Genomic DNA, 20,740 nt, shown 5'->3' with positions numbered 1-20,740 from the left:
ATCCTACAGAAATAGTAAGATGATTATGTGTTATAATATGCAGAAATACTGACTGAATCTTTCTTTATAAAATAGGAAAATGGAAACATGTTAAATGTCCAGCCACAGAGCAATGATTGAAAAATTATGGTATTACAAAGCAATAGGTTACTATGAAATTTAATTTTTTTAAAAAAGATCTATATGTACTGATCTGGGTACATGTCTATTATGTTGTTAAGTGTAGAAAGCCAGTTACATGACTATATGTATATTATTTTATTTTCAGAACTGCATATTTTTATATGATAGATGTGTCACAATAAACATAGAGAAAGGTTAGTGAGGAAGCTTATGCACCAAACTGTTGGCCTCTGGAAAGAGAGTGTGCAGTGGCAAAGGGGGCAGGTTGACTTCCACATGATATTTGTTTGTGTAGTTGTTTTTAATCTGAGAAAAAGAAAGAGTGACATTTGAGCACTAATGTGCTACATACAATTCTGAGAACTTCCTACTTGTGAACTTATTTAATCACAATAAATCTATGAAATAGGTGTACTGTTATCTTCATTTTAGAGGTGAGGAAACTGAAGTGCACAGAGAGTTTAAATAACTTGCCCAGTTAATAATAGGGTGGCATATGGGGGGAAAATGCACCTAATATAAACAATGGACTATAGCAAATAGTACTAATTTTAATATTCTCTCATTAGTTTAACAAAGGTACCACACTAATGTAAATTATAAATAATAGGGGATATATGGGAACGTTGTATTTTTGCATGCCTTTTGTGTAAACCTACAGCTTCTCTAATTTAAGTATAAATAACGTACCCAAAGACTCACTGCTAGTAAGTAGCAGAGCCAAGATTTAGAATATAGGCAGTCTATAGGCAGTCTAAGTGTAGAGTCCATGTTCTTAGCACCAATACCCTACTGATTATACTGTTTATTTCTACTGCACCAAAGAAGAAAGGAACTTCAGCCTCTTGAGATAGATTTGATATGTCTTAAGCTTATAGTGTAAAATACTATGAATAAATAGGAAATGAATATGATTAGGAAATTTATGACACTAATTGCCCATTTACTAAAATTAAAAGTTATAAAACCATAATATTTACTATTTAACCAGAGGATTACATGTTTCTTTGTTAACCTGTTTCTCAGGATCTTTTTTATTTTCTTGAAGTAAATTATACCTGTGTTTTTTATGTTATGGATTAGGAGTTAAATAAAAGGCAGACTCAGAAGGACTTGGAACATGCCATGCTTCTGCGACAACATGAATCCATGCAAGAACTGGAGTTCCGCCACCTCAACACAATTCAGAAGATGCGCTGTGAGTTGATCAGATTGCAGCACCAAACTGAACTCACTAACCAGCTGGAATATAATAAGAGAAGAGAACGAGAACTAAGGCGAAAGCATGTCATGGAGGTTCGACAACAGCCTAAGAGCCTAAAGGTACCTTTCCTAAGCTTATTGACAAAGGGGGAAAAAAATAAAAGGCATCCATGTAAATGAAAACCAAGATTTTAAGTGGACGTAAACATCCAGTACTTAATATTAGATTGTACATGTCAACATGCTGATCTGTTGGCCTTTCTCTGTTGTTCTGAGTAATATAGTTTTGGAATGTTACTTGCTCTAAATGTGATTTATATCCAGAAAGGATAGTAAGTTCTTAATTAGGATAGAAGTCAATGAAATGAAAAATATTTTTTTTATCATCTCTCATCATCTGTACTCCTCTTCATGAGGAATATGAAACTAGCACAGTGTTGCTCCTATCCTGCTCTGGACCTGGTAGTGTAGATAGACCTTGGCACAGGTAGTTGGGGCTTTTTTTTTTTTTTTTAAGGTTTATTTATTTATTTATTCCCCCCCCCCCCCATTGTCTGCTCTCTGTGTCCATTTGCTGAGTGTTCTGTGTCTGCTTCTATTCTTGTCAGCGGCACCAGAAATCTGTCTCTTTTTGTTGTGTCATCTTGCTGTGTCAGCTCTCCATGTGCATGGTGCCACTCCTGGTCAGGCAGAACTTTCTTTCGCACTGGCTCTCCTTATGGGGCGTACTCCTTATGCGTGGGGCTCCCCTATGTGGGGGACATGCCTTTGTGGCACGGCACTCCTTGGGCGCATCAGTACTGCACATGGGCCAGCTCATCACATGGGTCAGGAAGCCCTGGGTTTGAACCTTGGACCTCCCATGTAGTAGGCGGATGCTCTATCCATTGAGCCAAGTCCACTTCCCAGTTGGAGCATATTTTTAAAATCAGGTTGTCTAACACATCAGAGTGGACAACTTATTATTTGTTCTCCCCAAACAAATAAGAAAAGTATTTGTGATAAATACTACTAAAGGGCTTTAAAATTTGTATGTGCTTTGATAGAGGAATTCACTTCACATTGTATAAAATTCAAAAGATATAAAAATGTTTATAGAGTGAAAGATTTCCTTCTCTCCACTTTCCCCTCCATCCTCTTCCACCAAAGTTCTCCGGCATTAACAATTTTAAGAAATTTAATAATAAATATTTGAAGGAATAGAAATGTGAATTTTAAAAAGCTAAAACAGAAAACATGCTCTGTATGGGTTGCCATCCACTGTAATATCTCAATGGCTCTGTACGTGTCTGCACATTTAAACTTTTATATACATCCTATAAAGGCCCTGATCCCCCAGTATTTATTTAAAGACTTTTTTAAAAAGTCAAACCATCTGATATATAACCTATAAAACTGTTATAACTGTGCTGGAGTGAAGTGAGATTCATTCTCAAAGATAATCTGTTCAAAATAGAGAGACTGTAGGGAGGGAACAGCGGATTTGGCTCAACGGTTAGAGCATCCACCTACCACATGGGAGGTCCAGGGTTCAAACCCAGGAACTCCTGACCCACGTGACGAGCTGGCCCACACACAGTGCTGATGCGCACAAGGAGTGCTGTGCCACGCAGGGGTGTCCCCTGCATAGGGGAGCCCCATGCTCAAGGAGTGCTCCCTGTAAGGAGAGCCGCCCAGTGCGAAAAACGTTAAGCCTGGCCAGGAGTGGCGCCACACACCACTGACGTAGCAAGATGACACAACAAAAAGAGATGCAGATTCCCAGTGCCGCTGACAAGAATAGAAGTGGACACAGAAGAACACACAGTGAATGGATACAGAGGGCAGACAACTGGGGGGGGAGGGCAGGGAAGGAGAGAGAAATAAATAATAAATCTTTAAAAAATAAGTATAGAAAGAAGCTATAATACCCAACCATATCCCAATTCTATTCTTTTTCTTTTTTTAAGATTTATTTTTTATTTATTTCTCTCCCCTTTCCCCCCCTCCCCAACCTCCCAGTTGTCTGCTTTCTGTGTCCATTCACTGTGTGTTCTTCCTTATCAGGGGCACAGAGAATCTGTGTTTCATTTTGTTGTGTCATCTTATGTCATCTCTCCATGTGTGCGTTGCCATTCTTGGGCAGGCTGCACTTTCTTTCGCAGAGTTGGGCGGCTCTCCTTGGGGTGCACTCCTTGCGCATGGGGCTCCCCTACGCGGGGGACACCCCTGCATAGCACAACACTCCTTGCACATCAGCACTGCACTGGGCCAGCTCCACACGGGTCAAGGAGGCCTGGGGTTTGAACCACAGAGCTCCCACATGGTAGGTGGATGCCCTATCCGTTGGGCCAAGTCTGCTTCCCCCAATTCTATTCAAACAAGATGTCCTGAACAAAATATAGTAGCAAAGTTAAGATACTTTACTATTTCCCAGTGAACCTGAATAAAATTTCACTGTTATGTCTTCAAAACAACTAATTAACATCATCTACGTAATAGTTCTCTTGCCCACCAACATAATCTTCCTTAGTCATTGCTCCAAACAGTTGGAATTCATAATGATATTTCAGATTTCTTTGATTTTGTCTTTGCAAGAGAGATATGTAATAGTTTGCCCATAGAGTTAGACACTTTCCCACCAAATCTAAGATTTTTTAAAAGCAACGTGTCTGTTCATTTTGGTTTTAAAGCCAGCAGCACTCAGAACGAAACCAAACTGAAAGCTTGTTAGTTTTCTCTAGTCGTACCATAAATCAATTTTCATTTTCTTTCGGGTTTGGTGGAGAATAGTTGTTTGATATTTAATCCTTCCTTTTTTTTTTCCCCTTTTGTTAAGAATCTTTTCAGTTTGAAAGCTTATAATCACTAGTCTGATTTTCACAGATACTGTACAGAAAGTGAGGAGAAAAGTCATATTTCATAAACATAGTCATATGTCTCATTCTGATAACAAATGAGCTCAAAGTTTTCCATAAGGCAAATTGTTCTGTTAATTTATTAGGGAAGAAAATAATCATTTTTTTCTTAGTAATTTATCTACATATTTAACTTAATTTGAACAAAACAGACTAAATTTTAACCCTAGGACATCAATTTCTTTTGACCTAAGAAGTAATAGTTGCCCCTTCTAACCCACTCCATGATTTTAAAAGAAGGAGGGACTTCAGTTTGAGTGCTTAATATAGTATAATTAATATGTGTTGAATAGGACTTGTGAGAGAAGGGTGCTGTTTCTTTTGAGTGGGTTTCATGACTACTCTTTCCTCATCTGCCATCCAGATGTTGTTTTGTCAATGTTAAATGGATAAAAATAACAGTATCTTGCTCTCGCTTGAGAGATATTGAGGGGATATGGTTTATTTTGGTATAAGTATTAATTTTACTCTTCCTTCTTACTGAAGAAAAGTTCTTCAAGGGGTTCTTTTCTTATTAGGCTAGTGATACGGAATGATCACAATTTTACTTGCACAACATTAAAAAAATAAGAAAAAAAAAGAATGAAGGCTGTTATACAGAGATAGAAGAGAATGTCTAAGTTCAACTGTTCAATTTTCAGCTAGAAGCATTTGGAAGAACTTTTGTTAACCAAGCATAGTATTTAAGACATAGCTAATCTGAGCGTTTTTCTTTGTGGCGAAACATTTCTTGACCTTTCATAGAATAAAGGTGTATGACTATGACTTAGTGCCTTAGTTGGTGAAAAATATGAAAAGTGTATTTTTGATAGTGTGTCGTACAAAGGAAAATAAAAACACCTTTTTCCTACAACTATGTAACTTTGGTTGAAAATGCATTTGTTGCCCACTGAATCAACCAATCAATATCTCAGTGTTTATATTAAGGTAAAAGAATTTCAGTTCTCACTTGTAGGCTATAGAGAAATATATCTCATTTTATTACATTTTTCTAAAATCTGAGTTCATAGAAATCCTAACCTGGTTAATAATCAAACACCAAAGCTTTTCTGTTTCTGAACTCAGATTATTTTACCTCAGAAATGTTTATGTAGATCATGTCTATTATCATTCCAAGAAGAGGTTGTCCTGTCCCCTGCCCTATAACTCCTATGTAACTTAATGAAAAATTAGTGACCTTGACCTTAAAGTTTTTGCTTGTGGTGTTAAGAGTGAACCATGACTAAGTATATTTTTAACTAGTTCATTCCTTTAAGGAAAAGATAGTTGTAATATAAATATTAATTACTAATAATTACTAATAGAGACATGCAATTCAGCCTTAAGTTTGATACTTGATACAGAAGTGGGATCTGTCATAGATTATATAGTTGGAGTCAAGATTGTCATTAAAAGAAATTGGAGGGAAACAGCTGTGGCTCAATCGATTGGGCTCCCATCTACCAAATGGGAGGCCCTGGATTCATGTCCCAGGGCCTCCTTGTGAAGGCAAGTTGACCCACACCTGTGGAGAGCTGACAGCCCGCGCTCGCGAAGAGCTGATGCAGCAAGATGATGCAACAAAGGGAGACAAGCAGACACAGAAAGAATACGCAGCAAATGGGCACAGAGCAGACAGCAAGCCAGCTCCAAAAGGGGGGGTGGGGGAGAGGATAAATAAAAATAAATCTTTAAAATTAAAAAAAAAATTGGAGCTGTCTTGGATAAGGAACCAAGTGAATATGCTTATTTTCTGCCTCAGAGATCTGGTAAATATTGACTGGCAAATAAATAAAATGCACTTGGTTCATGAAAAGAAACTTGTTTTTTTTGTCCATAAGTGTATACATTAATCAAACCTAATTTAAATTATCTACTCAAGTCACTAAGTTTACTAGTGGGGAAAAATTAATATTGCTTAAAATCCTGTGATAAACAGAGGTTCTTCATGTTCTAATGTTTTAAATTGGAGTTTTTCTAATAAAAATACATAGAATCCAATGGTTTGGCCCAATAGCCAAGTGCAAAAACATCTGCAGCCTTATCATCTAACCTTTTTGCTTTTCCTCTGCCTTTCTTCTAGTAGCCTTTATTGTCAAGTAAGCATAGACTATATCAAATGTCATATGTTAAAAATATTTTACATATATATATATTTTTTTTTTCCTCAGTCTAAAGAACTTCAAATAAAAAAGCAGTTTCAGGACACCTGCAAAATCCAAACCAGACAGTACAAAGCATTAAGAAATCACCTACTGGAGACTGCACCAAAGAGTGAGCACAAAGCTGTTCTGAAACGGCTAAAAGAGGAGCAGACTCGGAAGTTAGCCATCTTGGCTGAGCAGTACGATCACAGCATTAATGAAATGCTCTCCACACAAGCCGTAAGTTTGCTTAATTTAGTCAAAACAAATGTAGTGCCCCTTTTACCACCCAAATAAAATCCCAGTAATTAAAATACTAGTTGGAAACGATAGCTCTCTTGCAGTGATCGTGTTTCATATTCTTCCTAACCTCAGCATTGCTCAAAAACAGAATGATGTGTATAGAATTCTCAATGATACATTTAGACATGAGATTCTAAATAGGCTTCTTCTGCCTTTTTTAAGCAGTGGACAAAAAGTAATCCTATATTAGAAATACATATGATCAATCATATTTGAGTACAAACAAAGTATTTTTTATACAAGGAGTTTGCATACTTTTCCTCAAAGGGCCAGATAGTAAATGCAAACAAATGTTTTAGGTTTTGCAGGCCAGGAGGCAAAATTGAAGATATTATGTGTATAGTTTATAACCATTTAAAATGTAACCATTTCAAAACGTAAAAACCATACTTAGCTAGTAGACCATTAATGAAAAAAAAAAAATCAAAAATTGGTGGCTGACCAGATTTGACAAATAGGCTGTAGTTTGCTGATTCCTGTTCTATAACATTTATACTGGGGAAGGACATATTCAGAGTTTATATCACCCAATCAGGTTTAAGAAAAGCATTGTTATTCAGGTATCCTCCAAATAGCAGGTAATAGCTTTATTTTCAGGTCATGATGGGTTACTGTGCCTTCCGCTATCAGAGATGTTCAATATAGGATACAAGAGAAAACAATTGTTTAATGTACAAAAGAGTAATCTATTTTGTATCATACCTCCTCCTTTTATAGATCATGAATAGCTAGATCACAAACAATATATCTATTTTCTTTCTCTTTCTTAGCTGCGTTTGGATGAAGCACAGGAAGCCGAGTGCCAGGTTTTAAAAATGCAGCTGCAGCAGGAACTGGAGCTATTGAATGCATATCAGAGCAAAATCAAGATGCAGGCTGAGGCACAACATGATCGAGAGCTTCGGGAGCTTGAACAGAGGGTCTCCCTCCGCAGGGCACTCCTAGAACAAAAGGTATAAGTTACAGAAAGAAGATAATTATTTTAGTATTTGCTTTTATATTTTTTTAAAATGCATTTTATAATGTATTTTTATACTGACAGGTTACATTAGATTGCTTTCACAGTACCATATTTAATTCCCATTTGTGGTATATTTTTTCTTCCATTTAAATTGTTGGTTCAATAATGAACCTTATAATGGCTCTAAAAATCAAGGACATATAATTAAGGAATAATTGCTGGAGAGGATATGGGTTTATGTGAAGTCAGTCAATTGAATTGTGAATGAGTCGCTGTGGCTTTGTGCTCCTTACTTCTTCTGTGTGCCTAGCTCTATCTAATGAGGTTGGAGAAAGACTTGGATAGTGAAGAAAAAGAACTGCAATAATTGCTTCTGGGGGAGGAAGGGAGAAAGGATCAGGAATATATACTTTACGCATACATCCTGGGCCTGGAACTATACAGATTGGTGGAAGATTACTGGGGGACAGAAGGTAAAACTGGTTTCTACACAAGTGAAAAGTCATACTGGAAAATTATAACATCTAGATGCATAATTATTTTTTCTGCTTTGTATACTCTCTGTCAGATATATTAGGGAATAGAGCTAGAATCTTCAAACTCCATTATTCAGTGGTATTAAAGTGTGTGTATGGGGACAGGGGAGAAGGTAATAAGCAGAAGATTTTGAAAGGTAAAGAGAGGAGTGTTAATTTGTGGTCAGAAGTTGTGGAACATAAATTGTATGGAGGATTCAGAGCTATGCTCCAGAATTCCTGAACTATAAGTTTCCAATAGTTACTGTATTTGTAGGTCCATTAGGCATTATTAGTTAATACTTACCTGTAATAAGACCCAATGGTCTTAACTATTGAAAGTTGTCATTGCTTCTGAACTATAGACTTATCCTCTTATTTCCTACAGTTCTTCTGGGGGAAAAAAAACCAGAATGTCCTACAAAGGAGTTAAATGGACATTTCCCCAACAAAAATATATTAATGTACAATATGCACATGAAAAGATGCTCAGCATTATTACCCATTAGGGAAGAGCTATCAAAACCACAATGAAATACCATCCCACATCCACCAGAATAGCTGTTATTTAAAACAACAACAGTGCTAATGAGGTTGCAGAGGAATAAGAATCTTAGTACATTATAGGTGGGAATGTAGAAGGGTGTAGCCTCTGTGGAAGACCATTTGGCAGTTCCTCAAAAAGTTAAATATATCTTAGACATGCTACAACATAGAAGAACCTTAAAAAACGTTATGGTCAGTGAAATAAGATGTATAAGGAAAGCAGATGTGGCTCAAGTGATAGGGCTTCCACCTACCATATGGGAGGACCCGGGTTCGATCCCTGGGGCCTTGTGGTGAAAAAGGAGAAGAGAAAGAGTGCCTGCATGGTGAACCAGTACCCACGTGGTGAGCCAGTGCCCATGTGGCAAGCCGAGTGCCTGCATGGCGAGCTGAGTGTCTGTGCAGTGAGCCAGTGCCTGTGCAAGTGAGTCATACAGTAAGATGATGACACATCAAAAGAGAAACAAGGGGAGAGTCAAGGTGAAACACAGTGGAAACCAGGAACATCAGAGGTCCCCAGGATCAAATCCCATTGAATCCTAGAGGAGAAAAAAATGAGAAGACCAAAAGAGAAATAGAGGAGGCGGACTTGGCCAAGTAGTTAGGGCGTCCGTCTACCACATGGGAGGTTCCGCAGTTCAAACCCCAGGCCTTCTTGACCTGTGTGAAGCTGACCCATGCATAGTGCTGATGCGTGCAAGGAGTGCTGTGCCAAGCAGGGGTGTCCCTCGCGTAGGGGAGCCCCATGCGCAAGGAGTGCGCCCCTTAAGGAGACCCACCCAGTGCAAAAGAAAGTGCAGCCTGCCCAGGAATGGCACCGCACACACCGAGAACTGACACAGCAAGATGACACAACTAAGAGAGACAGATTCCCGTGCTGCTGACAACAACAGAAGCGGACAAAAAAAGAACATGCAGCAAATGGACACAGAGAACAGACAACTGAGGGGGGAGAAGGGGAGTGAAATAAATTTAAAAAACAAATCTTTAAAAAAAAAGAAAGAAATAGATGCAGAAGATCACACAGTGAATGGATATAGACAGCAAAAACAGTTTGGGGGAGGGATAAATCTTTTTTTTTTTTTAAATACATAAGAGTGTATACTCTGTGATGTCACTTACAATTAATATCTAGAAATAGCAAATCTACACAGAAAGTATATTAGAGGTTGCCAGGGGATGAAAAAACAGTGGAAGAGGTAGTGTATGTTTGGTGAATATGGAATGTATGTAAAATTTTTAAAAAGTTAAACATAGATCTACTATATGACCCAGTAATTCCACTTCTAAGGATGTACCTAAAAGAACTGAAAGCGGACACAAGGACAGGTTTGTACACTAATGTTCATAGCAACATTATTCGCAATAGTCAAAAGGTAGAAGCAACCCAGCTGTCCATCAGCAGACGAATGGATCAATTAAATGTATGTACTTAAAATGGAATATTAATCAGCCATAAAAAGGAATGAAATTCTGATACATGCTGCATCATGGATGACTTCAAGACTTCATGTTGGGAAGCGGACTTGGCCCAGTGGTTCGGGCATCCGTCTACCACATGGGAGGTCCGCGGTTCAAACCCGGGCCTCCTTGACCCGTGTGGAGGTGGCCCATGCGCAGTGCTGATGCGTGCAAGGAGTGCCTTGCCACGTAGGGGAGCCCCATGAACAAGGAGTGTGACCCGTAAGGAGAGCTGCCCAGCGCGAAAGTTTAGCCTGCCCAAGAATGGCACCGCACACATGGAGAGCTGACACAACAAGATGATCCAACAAAAAGAAACACAGATTCCCGTGCTGCTGACAACAGAAGTGGACAAAGAAGAACACACAGCAAATAGACACAGAGAACAAACAACTGAGGTAGGGGGAGGGGAGAGAAATAAATTTTAAAAAAAAAAAAAGAAGACTTCATGTTAAGTGAAATAAACCAGGCACAAAGGGACAGATATTTTATGATTCTACTTATATGAAATAGCTAGAATATGAAAATTCATAGAAACAGGTTACAAGGGGCAGAGATGAGGGAGTTGGGGGAATTAATGCATAATGGGTGTAGGATTTCAGTTTGGGGTGATGGGAAAGTTCTGGTAATGGATGGTGGTGAGGGTAATACATTGTAAATGTGATTAATCCCTTTGAATGGTATGCTTGGGAGTGGTTGAAATGGGAAAATTTATGTTATATATATGTTTCCACAATTAAAAAGAAAGGGAGACTGAAAAGGAAATGATAAATGTAATATGTAATTCTGAACTGGCTCTATTAAGTGTTCCATTTAGTGTTCAAGGAGCCTGATGTGGGGAATCGGACTTGGCCCAGTGGTTAGGGCATCCGTCTACCACATGGGAGGTCCGCGGTTCAAACCCCAGGCCTCCTTGACCCGTGTGGAGCTGGCCCACACGCAGTGCTGATGTGCGCAAGGAGTGCTGTGCCACGCAGGGGTGTCCCCCACGTAGGGGAGCCCCACACGCAAGGAGTGCACCCCGTAAGGAGAGCCACCCAGCGGGGAAGAAAGTGCAGCCTGCCCAGGAATGGTGCCGCACACACACAGAGCTGACACAAGATGACGCAACAAAAAGAGACACAGATTCCCGTGCTGCTGACAACAACAGAAACGGACAAAGAAGACGCAGCAGATAGACACAGAACAGACAACCGGGGTGGGGAGGAGGGGAGGAGGGAAGAGAAATAAATAAATCTTTAAAAAAAAAGGAGCCTGATGTATACAACCTACTTGAAAGTGTTTAGAAAATAGAGTAAACAGATATATAGATGGATGGATGGACAAGCAGAATGATACTGCAAAGTGGCAAAAATGTTAATAATTGGTGGATATGGGTATCTGGTTAGGAAGGGAATATATTGGCATTCTCTGTATGGGTTTATGTTATTTTTTGCAATTGCCCTGTAGTTGATAGTATTTCAAAATAAAAAGTTTGAACAAAATTTAAAAATGCCCTATTAAGTTAAAAAATACGTACTTTTTAAAAACCACCTTCATTAGATTTTTTTTTCTCCCTCCTCCCCCTGCCCCACTGCTGTTTTTTGCTATCTTTGTCTGTTCGTTGTGTGATCTTCTGTGTCTCTTTCTCCTTTTGTCTTTCCCTTTGTTTTCTCCTTTGAGATTCACTGGGATTCAATCCTGGGGACCTCCGATGTGGAGAGAGTTTCCCTGGCACTTGCACCACCTTAGTTCCTGGTTTCTGTTGTGTCTCACCTTGACTCTCCCCTTTGTCTCTCTTTTTGTTGCATCATCATCTTGCTGTGTGGGAATGCCTTTTTTTTTTTAAACAGGAGGCCCTGGGGATCAAACCTGGGTTCTCCCACATGATAGGCAATCACTTGAGCCACCTCCGTTTTCCCATTAGATGTTAGAGTTTTCCTGGTGCAACTGTCTTTATTATTAGCTTTTAGAGGTACTTTCTTCTAAAAACTATTTTAATTATGTTTCTCATTCAAGATCATATGGATAAAAACACATAAAATTTTAGAAATCTAATTTGTCCCATGTATAGATTTCATAAATATTATACAAACTTTAATTCATGTTTAAAAATTCAATCTAAAGTTCTGTTGCATATGCTTCAAAATTATCACTCAAATGAAAATTCTTTAGAATATTTCCAGAATGGTGTAGTGAGAAAAACTGGTACTTTTAAAGTATATTTGTATCCTTACCTCCACGTAGTGGTTCAGAGTTAAACAGTGCTAATTAGCACTTTAGGTACAATCTTATTCCAATATATGACCCAAAGCTTATATGTTATACAAAGCCTAGTATAGTGCACAGTACCCACTGGTGAAGGTGCATTGGCACTCATATATTGCCAATACCTTTTGGAAGTATATATTTAGCCTTGGAAATGTTTAATAAATAATACTTTGAGAATTTATTCTGAAGGAAAGAAATCCAAAATATAGGAAAAACAATATGCATAAAAATGTTGATTACAGAATATTTTTTAATAGTTTAAAACAACCATCAAAAATAAGGATATAATTAAGTAAATTATGACTAATCCACTTAAAATCTTATTCAGCTGCTTAAATGATTGCTATAAAGATAGTATTAATATAGAAAACTGTTTATGGTATGTTGACTGAAACAAACAAAATTTATAAATCACACTTTAAATGATTTGAAGCAATGCTAATAGTGGCTGTATTAATGCGGTAAATTGGCTCTTTTCTGATATTCTTTTATAATATGTTTACATTACTTTTATAATGGAGAAGTGCATTAAATTATTTAGTATTAAAAATAATAAAGTGGAGCAGGTGTAGCTGAGTGGTTGAGCATGTGCTTCACATATATAAGGTCCTGGGTTCAATCCCTGGTACCTCTTGGAAAAATAATAATTGAAGAAAATAAAAGAAATTTTAAAAATAATAATAATAGAAGGGAAACTTCTGGTTGACCAAGAAGTGGCTTAAGATGCTTCAGGGTGCCATTCCCCGCAGAATCTTTGAACAACTTACAAAAACTGGCAGAGCCATCTTCAAAACTCCAGAATACTGTTAAAGGGCTGGAGTAACTGGACAAATGCTGAATCAAAAACACACAGCTTTAAAACTGTTAGGAGAGGGAAGCGGACTTGGCCCAATGAATAGGGCGTCTGCCTACCACATGGGAGGTCTGTGGTTCAAACCCCGGGCTTCCTTGACGCCTGTAGAACTGGCCCATGCACAGTGCTGATGTGCGCAAAGAGTGCCGTGCCACGCAGGGGTGTCCCGGCGTAGGGGAGCCCCACGCACAAGGAGTGTGCCCTGTAAGGAGAGCTGCCCAGCATGAAAGAAAGTGCAGCCTGCCCAAGAATGGCCCCGCACACATGGAGAGCTGACACAACAAGTTGACGCAACCGAAAGAAAACACAGATTCCCATGCCGCTGACAACAACAGAAGCGGACAAAGAACAACACACAGCAAATAGACACAGAGACAACTGGGGTGGGGAGGGGGTGGGGAAATAAAATAAATCTTTAAAAAAAAATAGATTACAAGACAAAGAAAGAAAGAGGAAATGATAGCCCATTCAAAGAAATGAGATAACAATTCAGAAACGAATAAGTTCAAACTTTGGATGTACCAGACAAAGACTTTTAAAAAATGATCTTAAATATGCTTAAGGTGATAAAGGAAAACAGGAAGAAAGAACTAAATATCACAACAATGAATGAATAATATGAGATTCTTAAAGAGATACGAAAGAGAAATAAATACTGGAGTTGAAGACCAAAACAGCTGAAATGAAAAATTCCCTAGAGGACTTCAACAGCATGCTGGAGCTGGCAAAAGAAAGAATTGGTGAACTCAAAGAAAAGACAATTAGAATGATTTTTGCTGAGGAGCAGAAAGGAAAAAAAGCAAATAGAGCCCAAGAGACCTTTGGGATGCAATCAAGTGTACCAATATATGCACAATGAGAGTCCCAGAAAGAGAAGAGAGGAGGAGCAAAAGAAATATTCAAAGAAATAAGTCAGAAATCTTCTGAATTCCATAGAAAACATGAATATACACTTTCAGGAAGCTCAGTGAGCCCCAAACAGGATAAACTCAAAGAGAAGCATGCCAAGACACATAGTCAAATGTCAAACAAGGATAAGGAGAAAGTTCTGGAACCTGCAAGGAAAATGTATACTGTACATTGGAACCCCAATAAGATTAAGCACCAATTTCTCATCAGAAACCATGAAGGCAAGACGGAAGTGGGGGAAAAAAAAGAAGGAGGAAGTGGGATGAAATATGTAAAGTGCTGAAATAATTGCAAGTCAAGAATTTTATATCCGGTGAAACAGTCTTTCAGAAATAAGGACAGATTAAAATATTCTTAGATAAACCAGAGCTGAGGGAGTTATTACCACTAGACTTGTCCTGCAAGCAATGCTAAAGGGAATTCTTCAGACTGTAAGGAAAGGAGTGTAGACAGTGAGTTGAAGCAAGATAAAGAAATAAAGAACCCCAGTAAAGGTAACTATATGGGTAACTATAAATGACAGTACTTTTGTAATGTGTTTTTTATATCTAACTCCACTTTTTACTTCTTACAGGTTCTAAAATACAAATGCATAAAAAGAAATCAAACTTTGGTTTTGGCTATGCAATATATAGGGTTATTTGTAATGAGAACAACAAAAGGTTGAAGGGGTCTGAGGGATATAGGAGCAATGTTTGTGTATGTTATCAAAGCTAAGTTGGTATCAAATCAGAAATGATTGTTAGATTTCAGATTGTCAAATTTAACAGCAGAATTGAATGCAGGTACTGGAATAGATATTTGTACACTGATGTTCATAAGGGATTTGTTAGAAACCACCACTGCCATGTACCCTCACTACAAAAACTTTGAACAATCATAACAGCTATCATTTCTGCACTTTTTTCTTAATGATTGTATAGATAAGAAACAGCCCCCTGAAAAGTAGAGGTAGGGGGAGCAGATGTAGCTCATTGGTTGAGTGCCTGCTTCCCATGTACAAGGTCCCAAGTTCAATCTCCGGTACCTCCTTAAAAAAAAAAAAAGGTGGAACCACAGTGAGTGTTTGTTTCTAGATAAATAATGATTTTGTTTGAACATTGCTTTAATCCTCCAAATGAACCAAAAATTGTTCCTTAGGTGAAGCTTACATACATGAGTCAACTTTTCATATCCACCATGGACATTAAGTTTTCCACCAGGTTAATACCATAAGTGTAAATGTTAAATTCCATGAAATTTTTAAAAATCTTTTTATTTTGAAATACCTTCAACTTTCACTTCACTTGCAAAAATAATATAAAACCCATGCAAAGACCTCCACCATACTCCCACATTAGCTGTATCATCCTCTCTCTCCCTCTCTCTTTTTTTCTCTTTCTCACTCTCTTCTTCCATCCATCCATCCTCCATCCATTCTCTAGATGTTCGAGAGTAAGTTGTATATATAATGCTCCTTGAATATATAATACTTTCAGGTACATTTCCTGAGAAGAAGGATATTCGCTTATATAAACACTTTTAAGTACAGTTATCAAGTTGAAGAAATTTCACATTGATGTAAAGCTTACAGTCTATATTCCAGGTGTGTGTTTGTTTTTTTAGGAGGTACTGGAGATCGAACCCGGGACCTTGTACATGGGAAGCAGGTGCTTAACCACTTTCACTACATCTACCCTCCAGCTTTGAGATACTGGGGCCAAGGATTGACCTGGGACCTTGTATGTGGGAAGCCGGAGCTGAACCACTGAGCTACGTTAGCTGTCCTGACTTAGTTTTTTCTTTTGTTTACTAGTTGTTTGTCTTTTTTTTTTAGGAGGCACTGGGAACAGAACCCAGGACCTCCCATGTAGGAAGAAGGTACTCAACTACTTGAGCAATATCCACTCCTTTTTTTTTTTAAAGGAGGACCCAGGGATCGAACCTGGAGCCTTGTTTGTGGGAAGCTAGGCACTCAACTGCTTGAGCTACATCCGCTTCCTCCATTTTTTTCATATATCCTATTAGTATCCTTTTGGGCCTTTTCTTCTCTTCCATTATTAGATCCAGTTCAGGATCATGAATTACATTTAATTGTCATTGTCTCTTTAGTCTTCTTTTTTTTTTAAGCAAATAAATTTTGATGCATATTAATAAAGCATAAAGTTCATCCACAGTATACAGTCAGTGGTTATCTGCTGTAATCACATAACTTGGGCATTCATCACTTTAGTCATTATTAGAGCATTTTCATTATTTCAATAATAAAAATAATAACAAAAAACAAGAAAAATTTTCACCTCTTAATCTCTATTTTTCCCTTGCCATACATAGCTATTTCTGGCTATTCTTGCACATTTATATACTTATTTTTAAAGTGGTTTTATTGAGATATATTCACATACCATATGAGCTATCCAAAGTGTATAAGCAATGGCTTTTTGTTTAATCACAATGTTGTTCATTTATCGCCACAAAAAATTTTACAATTTTGTTACTCCAGAAGAAAACTCCACACCACTTAGCAGTCACCTCTCAGTCCCTCAGTCCTTCCCCAGCCCTATATAACCAATAATCTAATTTCATCTTCAGAAAATTAATTTATATTTACAGTAATTTATATTTAAAATAATGTGGGGTTTTTTGGTCTGATATTAACATCTTGTAGTATTAACATACACTGGGGAAAGCAGATGTGGCTCAAGTGATAGGTCCTCCGCCTACCATATGGGAGGACCCGGGTTTAATCCCTGGGGCATCCTGGTGGAAAAGAAAAAGAGAAAGCGTGCCTGCATAGTAAGCCAAATACCCATATGAGTGCCTGTGTGGCAAACTGAGTGCCTGCGTGGTGAGCCAAGTGCCTGCGTGGTGAGCCAGTGCCCACACGGTGAGCCAGTGCCTGCACAAGTGAGTCACGCAGTAAGATGATGACGCAACAAAAGAGAGACGGAGGTGAAGCGCAGCAGTGACCAGGAGCTGAGGTGGCACAATTGACAGGGAACCTCTCTCCACATCACAGGTCCCCACAATTGAATCCCGGTGAATCCTAGAGGAGAAAGCAAGAAGAGAAAACAAAAAGAGAAATAGGTACAGAAGATCACACAGCAAATGGACACAGACAGCAAAAACAGCAGGGTGGGGGCCGGGGGAGGGGAAGGGGAAGGGAAGAAAAAATGGAAAAAATATATATGGAAAAAAACATACATTGGTTCACTTTCAAAGAAAAATATAATCTTATATATGTAATTTATCCATATTAATATTTCACAGGCGGTTTTACTATGCTATACAGTTCATGGTATATTTTTTATCTTTCCTTTTGGTAATATACATGACCTTAGACTTTGACTTTCCCTTTAAACCACTGTCAAACCCGTATAATAGTATTTACAAACATTATGTTGTACTTTCACCTTTTCTGTTCATTTTCAAAGATTAATACACATCCTTTTCTTCAATTCTGTACAAGTTAACACTCAGCTTTCCGTTCTCTAACCTCATTCTATTTTCTGGTGACCATATTCAAGTTATTAACTCTGTGAGATTACACAATATATTTAGTTCATAGTAGTGCGTTCATACAGTATTTGTTCTTTTGTTTGGCTTGTTTCACTCAACATAATGTCCTCCAGGTTTATGCATGTTGTCATCTGCTTCAAGACTGCATTTCTTCTTACAGCTGCATAATATTCCATTATATGTGTACACCACATTTTGTTTATCCTTTCTTTAGTTGATGGACATCTGGGTTGTTTCCATCTTTTGGCAATTTTGAATAATACCGGTGTATTAGTCACTCAAAGGGGTGCTGATGTGAAATACCAGAAACCTGTTGGACTTTATAAAGGGTATTTATTTGGAGTAGCAGCTTACAGATACTAGACCATAAAGCATAGGTTACTCCCATCACAAAAGTCTACTTCCACATGTTGAAGCAAGATGGTTGCCAGTGTCTGCCAGGGTTCAGGCTACCTGGGTTCCTCTGGGCTCAGGGCCTCTGTTTTCTCCACAGGGTCAGCTGTAACTATGATGCTCTGTAGGCTTTGCCTCTCTCCACAATGTCAGCTGTAGACCATCAGGTGAATGGCTCTGTCTCTCTTCCCAGGGCTTCGGCTTAAGACTTCAGCATCAAACTCCAACATTAAAAGCCCTCAACTCTGTCCTTTGCCATGCCTTTCATCTCTGAGTCCCCACCCTAATGACATGGCCCAGTCAAAGCCCTAATCATAACTTAATCATGCCCAGGTTCAGATCAGATTAAAAACATAATCCAATATCTATTTTTGGAATTCAGAACTATGTCAAATTGCTACAACTGGTATGAACATTGGTTTGCATGCAGATGTCTGTCTGTGTCACTGCTTTCAGTTCTTCCAGGTATATAGCTAGTAGCAGTATTACTGGGTCACATGGCAAGTCAATATTCGGCTTCTTTAGGAACTGCCAGACAGTCCTCCAAAATGGCTGTACTATTCTACATTCCCACCAACAGTGAATAAGTGTTCTTGTCTCTCCACATCCTCTCCAACACTCTTTTTAATATATTGTGGCCGTTCTAATAGGTGTGAAATGATATCTCATTGTACCTTTGATTTGCATTTCCCTAATCACTGGTGGTAATGTATATTTTTTCAAGTGTTTTTTGCCATTTGTATTTATTCTTTGGATAAATGTCTATTCAAGTCTTCCCCCCCTCCCTTTTTTTTAAAAGATTTATGTATTTATTTCTCTCCCCTCCCCCCCACCCCAGTTGTGTGTTCTTTGTGTCTGTTTGCTGCATCTTCGTTGTCTGCTTCTGTTGTTGTCAGCAACATGGGAATCTGTCTCTTTCTGTGCATCATCTTGTTGTGTCAGCTCTCTGTGTAGATGGCACCATTCTTAGGCAGGCTGCACTTGCTTTCGCGCTGGGCAGCTTTCCTTACGGGGCACACTTCTTGCGCGTGGGGCTCCCCTATATGGGGGACACCCCTGCATGGCACAGCACTCTTTGCACGCATCAGCACTGCGCATGGGCCATCTCCACACGGATCAAGGAGGCCCGGGGTTTGAACCGCGGACCTCCCATGTGGTAGACGGACGCCCTAACCACTGGGCCAAGTCTGCTTCCTTTGCCCATTTTTTAATTGGGTCGTTTGTCCTTTTATTGTTGAGTTGTAGCATCTTGTTATATATCATGGATGTTAAACCCTTATCGGATATGTAATTCCAAATATTTTCTCCCATTGAGTCAGCTGCCTTTTCACCCTTTTTACAAAGTCCTTTGAGGTACAAAAGTGTTTAATTTTGAGGAGGTCCCGTTTATCTATTTTTCCCTTTGTTGGCATGGGTTTTAGGTATAAGGTCCAAGAAACCACCACCTACTGCAAGGTCTTGAGGATGTGTCCCTACATTTTCTTCTGCTAGTTTTATGGTCCTGGCTTTTATATTTAGGTCTTTGATCCATTTCAAGTTGATTCTTGTATAGAGAATGAGATAGGGGTCCTCTTTCATTCTTTGGATTATGTATATCCAGTTCTGCCAGCACCATTTGTTGAAGAGACTGTGTTGTCCCATTAACATGGCTTTGGTGGATTTATCAAAAACCAGTTGACCTTAGAGGTGAGGGTTTATTTCTGGCCTCTCAATTCTTTTCCACTGATTGATGTGTCTATTTTTATGCCAGTACCATGCTGTTTTGATCACTGTAGCTTTGTAATATGTCTCAAGGTCAGGCAGTGAGATTTCCCCCCACGTTGTTTTTCGTTTTTAGAACGCTTTTTGCTTTTCAGGTGCACTTTCCCTTTCAAATGAATTTGGTAATTGCCTTTTCTATTTCTGTAAAGTTGGCTGTTGGAATTTTGATTGGTATTGCATTGACTTTATAAATAAGTTTGGGTGGGATTGCCATCTTTATGATATTTAGTCTTCCAATCCACGAACACAGAGAAGTCTTTCCATTTGTTTAGGTCTTCATTGATTTCTTTTAGTATTGTTTTATAGTTTTCTGCAAATAGGTCCTGTATTTCTTTGGTTAAATTGATTCCTAGGAATTGGAGTCATTTTGTTGCTATTGTAAATGGAGTTTTAGATTTTTGCATTTTGATCTTATATCCAGCCATTTGCTGAACTTGTTTATTAGCTCAGGTTACTTGTCATAGACACTTCAGAGTTTTCAAAATATAGGAGCATGTCCTCTGCAAATAGTGAGAGTTTTAGTTCCTCTTTTCCTGTTTGGATGCCTTTTTTTTCCCCTTGTCTAATTGCTCTAGCTTGAATGTCTCACACAATGTTGAATAACAGTGGTGACATTAGGCATCCTTGTCTTCTAGATCTTAGAGGGAAAGCTTTCAACCTTTCCCCTTTGAATGTTGGCTGTGGGTTTTTCATATATGCTCTTTATCATATTGAGAAAATTTCCCTCTACTCCTATCTTTTGAAGTGTTTTTATCGCGAAAGGATGCTTTATTTTTTGAATGCCTTTTCTGCATTGATCAAGATGATCATTGGAAAACGGACTTTGGCCCAGTGGTTAGGGCGTCCGTCTACCATATGGGAGGTCCGCGGTTCAAACCCCGGGCCTCCTTGACCCGTGTGGAGCTGGCCATGCGCAGTGCTGATGCGCGCAAGGAGTGCTGTGC

At 38.6% G+C, this 20,740-nt stretch overlaps 1 protein-coding gene across 2 annotated transcripts in view; it reads left to right on the top strand.

Moving 5' to 3' along the window:
* The window catches only part of TAOK1 (TAO kinase 1), a 168,583-nt gene that overhangs the window by 126,094 nt on the left and 21,749 nt on the right, over positions 1-20,740 (top strand). Inside the window, exons 17-20 of one of the 2 annotated variants that reach the window (XM_058283126.2) lie at positions 1,207-1,446; positions 6,374-6,586; positions 7,420-7,602; positions 17,143-17,399. In XM_058283126.2, the coding sequence (XP_058139109.1) occupies positions 1,207-1,446; positions 6,374-6,586; positions 7,420-7,602; positions 17,143-17,166 (660 nt within the window). In that variant the 3' untranslated portion in view covers positions 17,167-17,399. Of the gene's footprint in view, positions 1-1,206; positions 1,447-6,373; positions 6,587-7,419; positions 7,603-17,142; positions 17,400-20,740 lie in introns of those variants that run through there. The other variant, XM_058283125.1, reaches the window with a different exon arrangement.

The sequence above is a fragment of the Dasypus novemcinctus genome, chromosome 21 (genome assembly GCF_030445035.2).
Source record: "Dasypus novemcinctus isolate mDasNov1 chromosome 21, mDasNov1.1.hap2, whole genome shotgun sequence".
Classification (NCBI taxonomy): Eukaryota; Metazoa; Chordata; class Mammalia; order Cingulata; family Dasypodidae; genus Dasypus; species Dasypus novemcinctus.
This window is presented reverse-complemented; position numbering and strand designations above follow the sequence as displayed.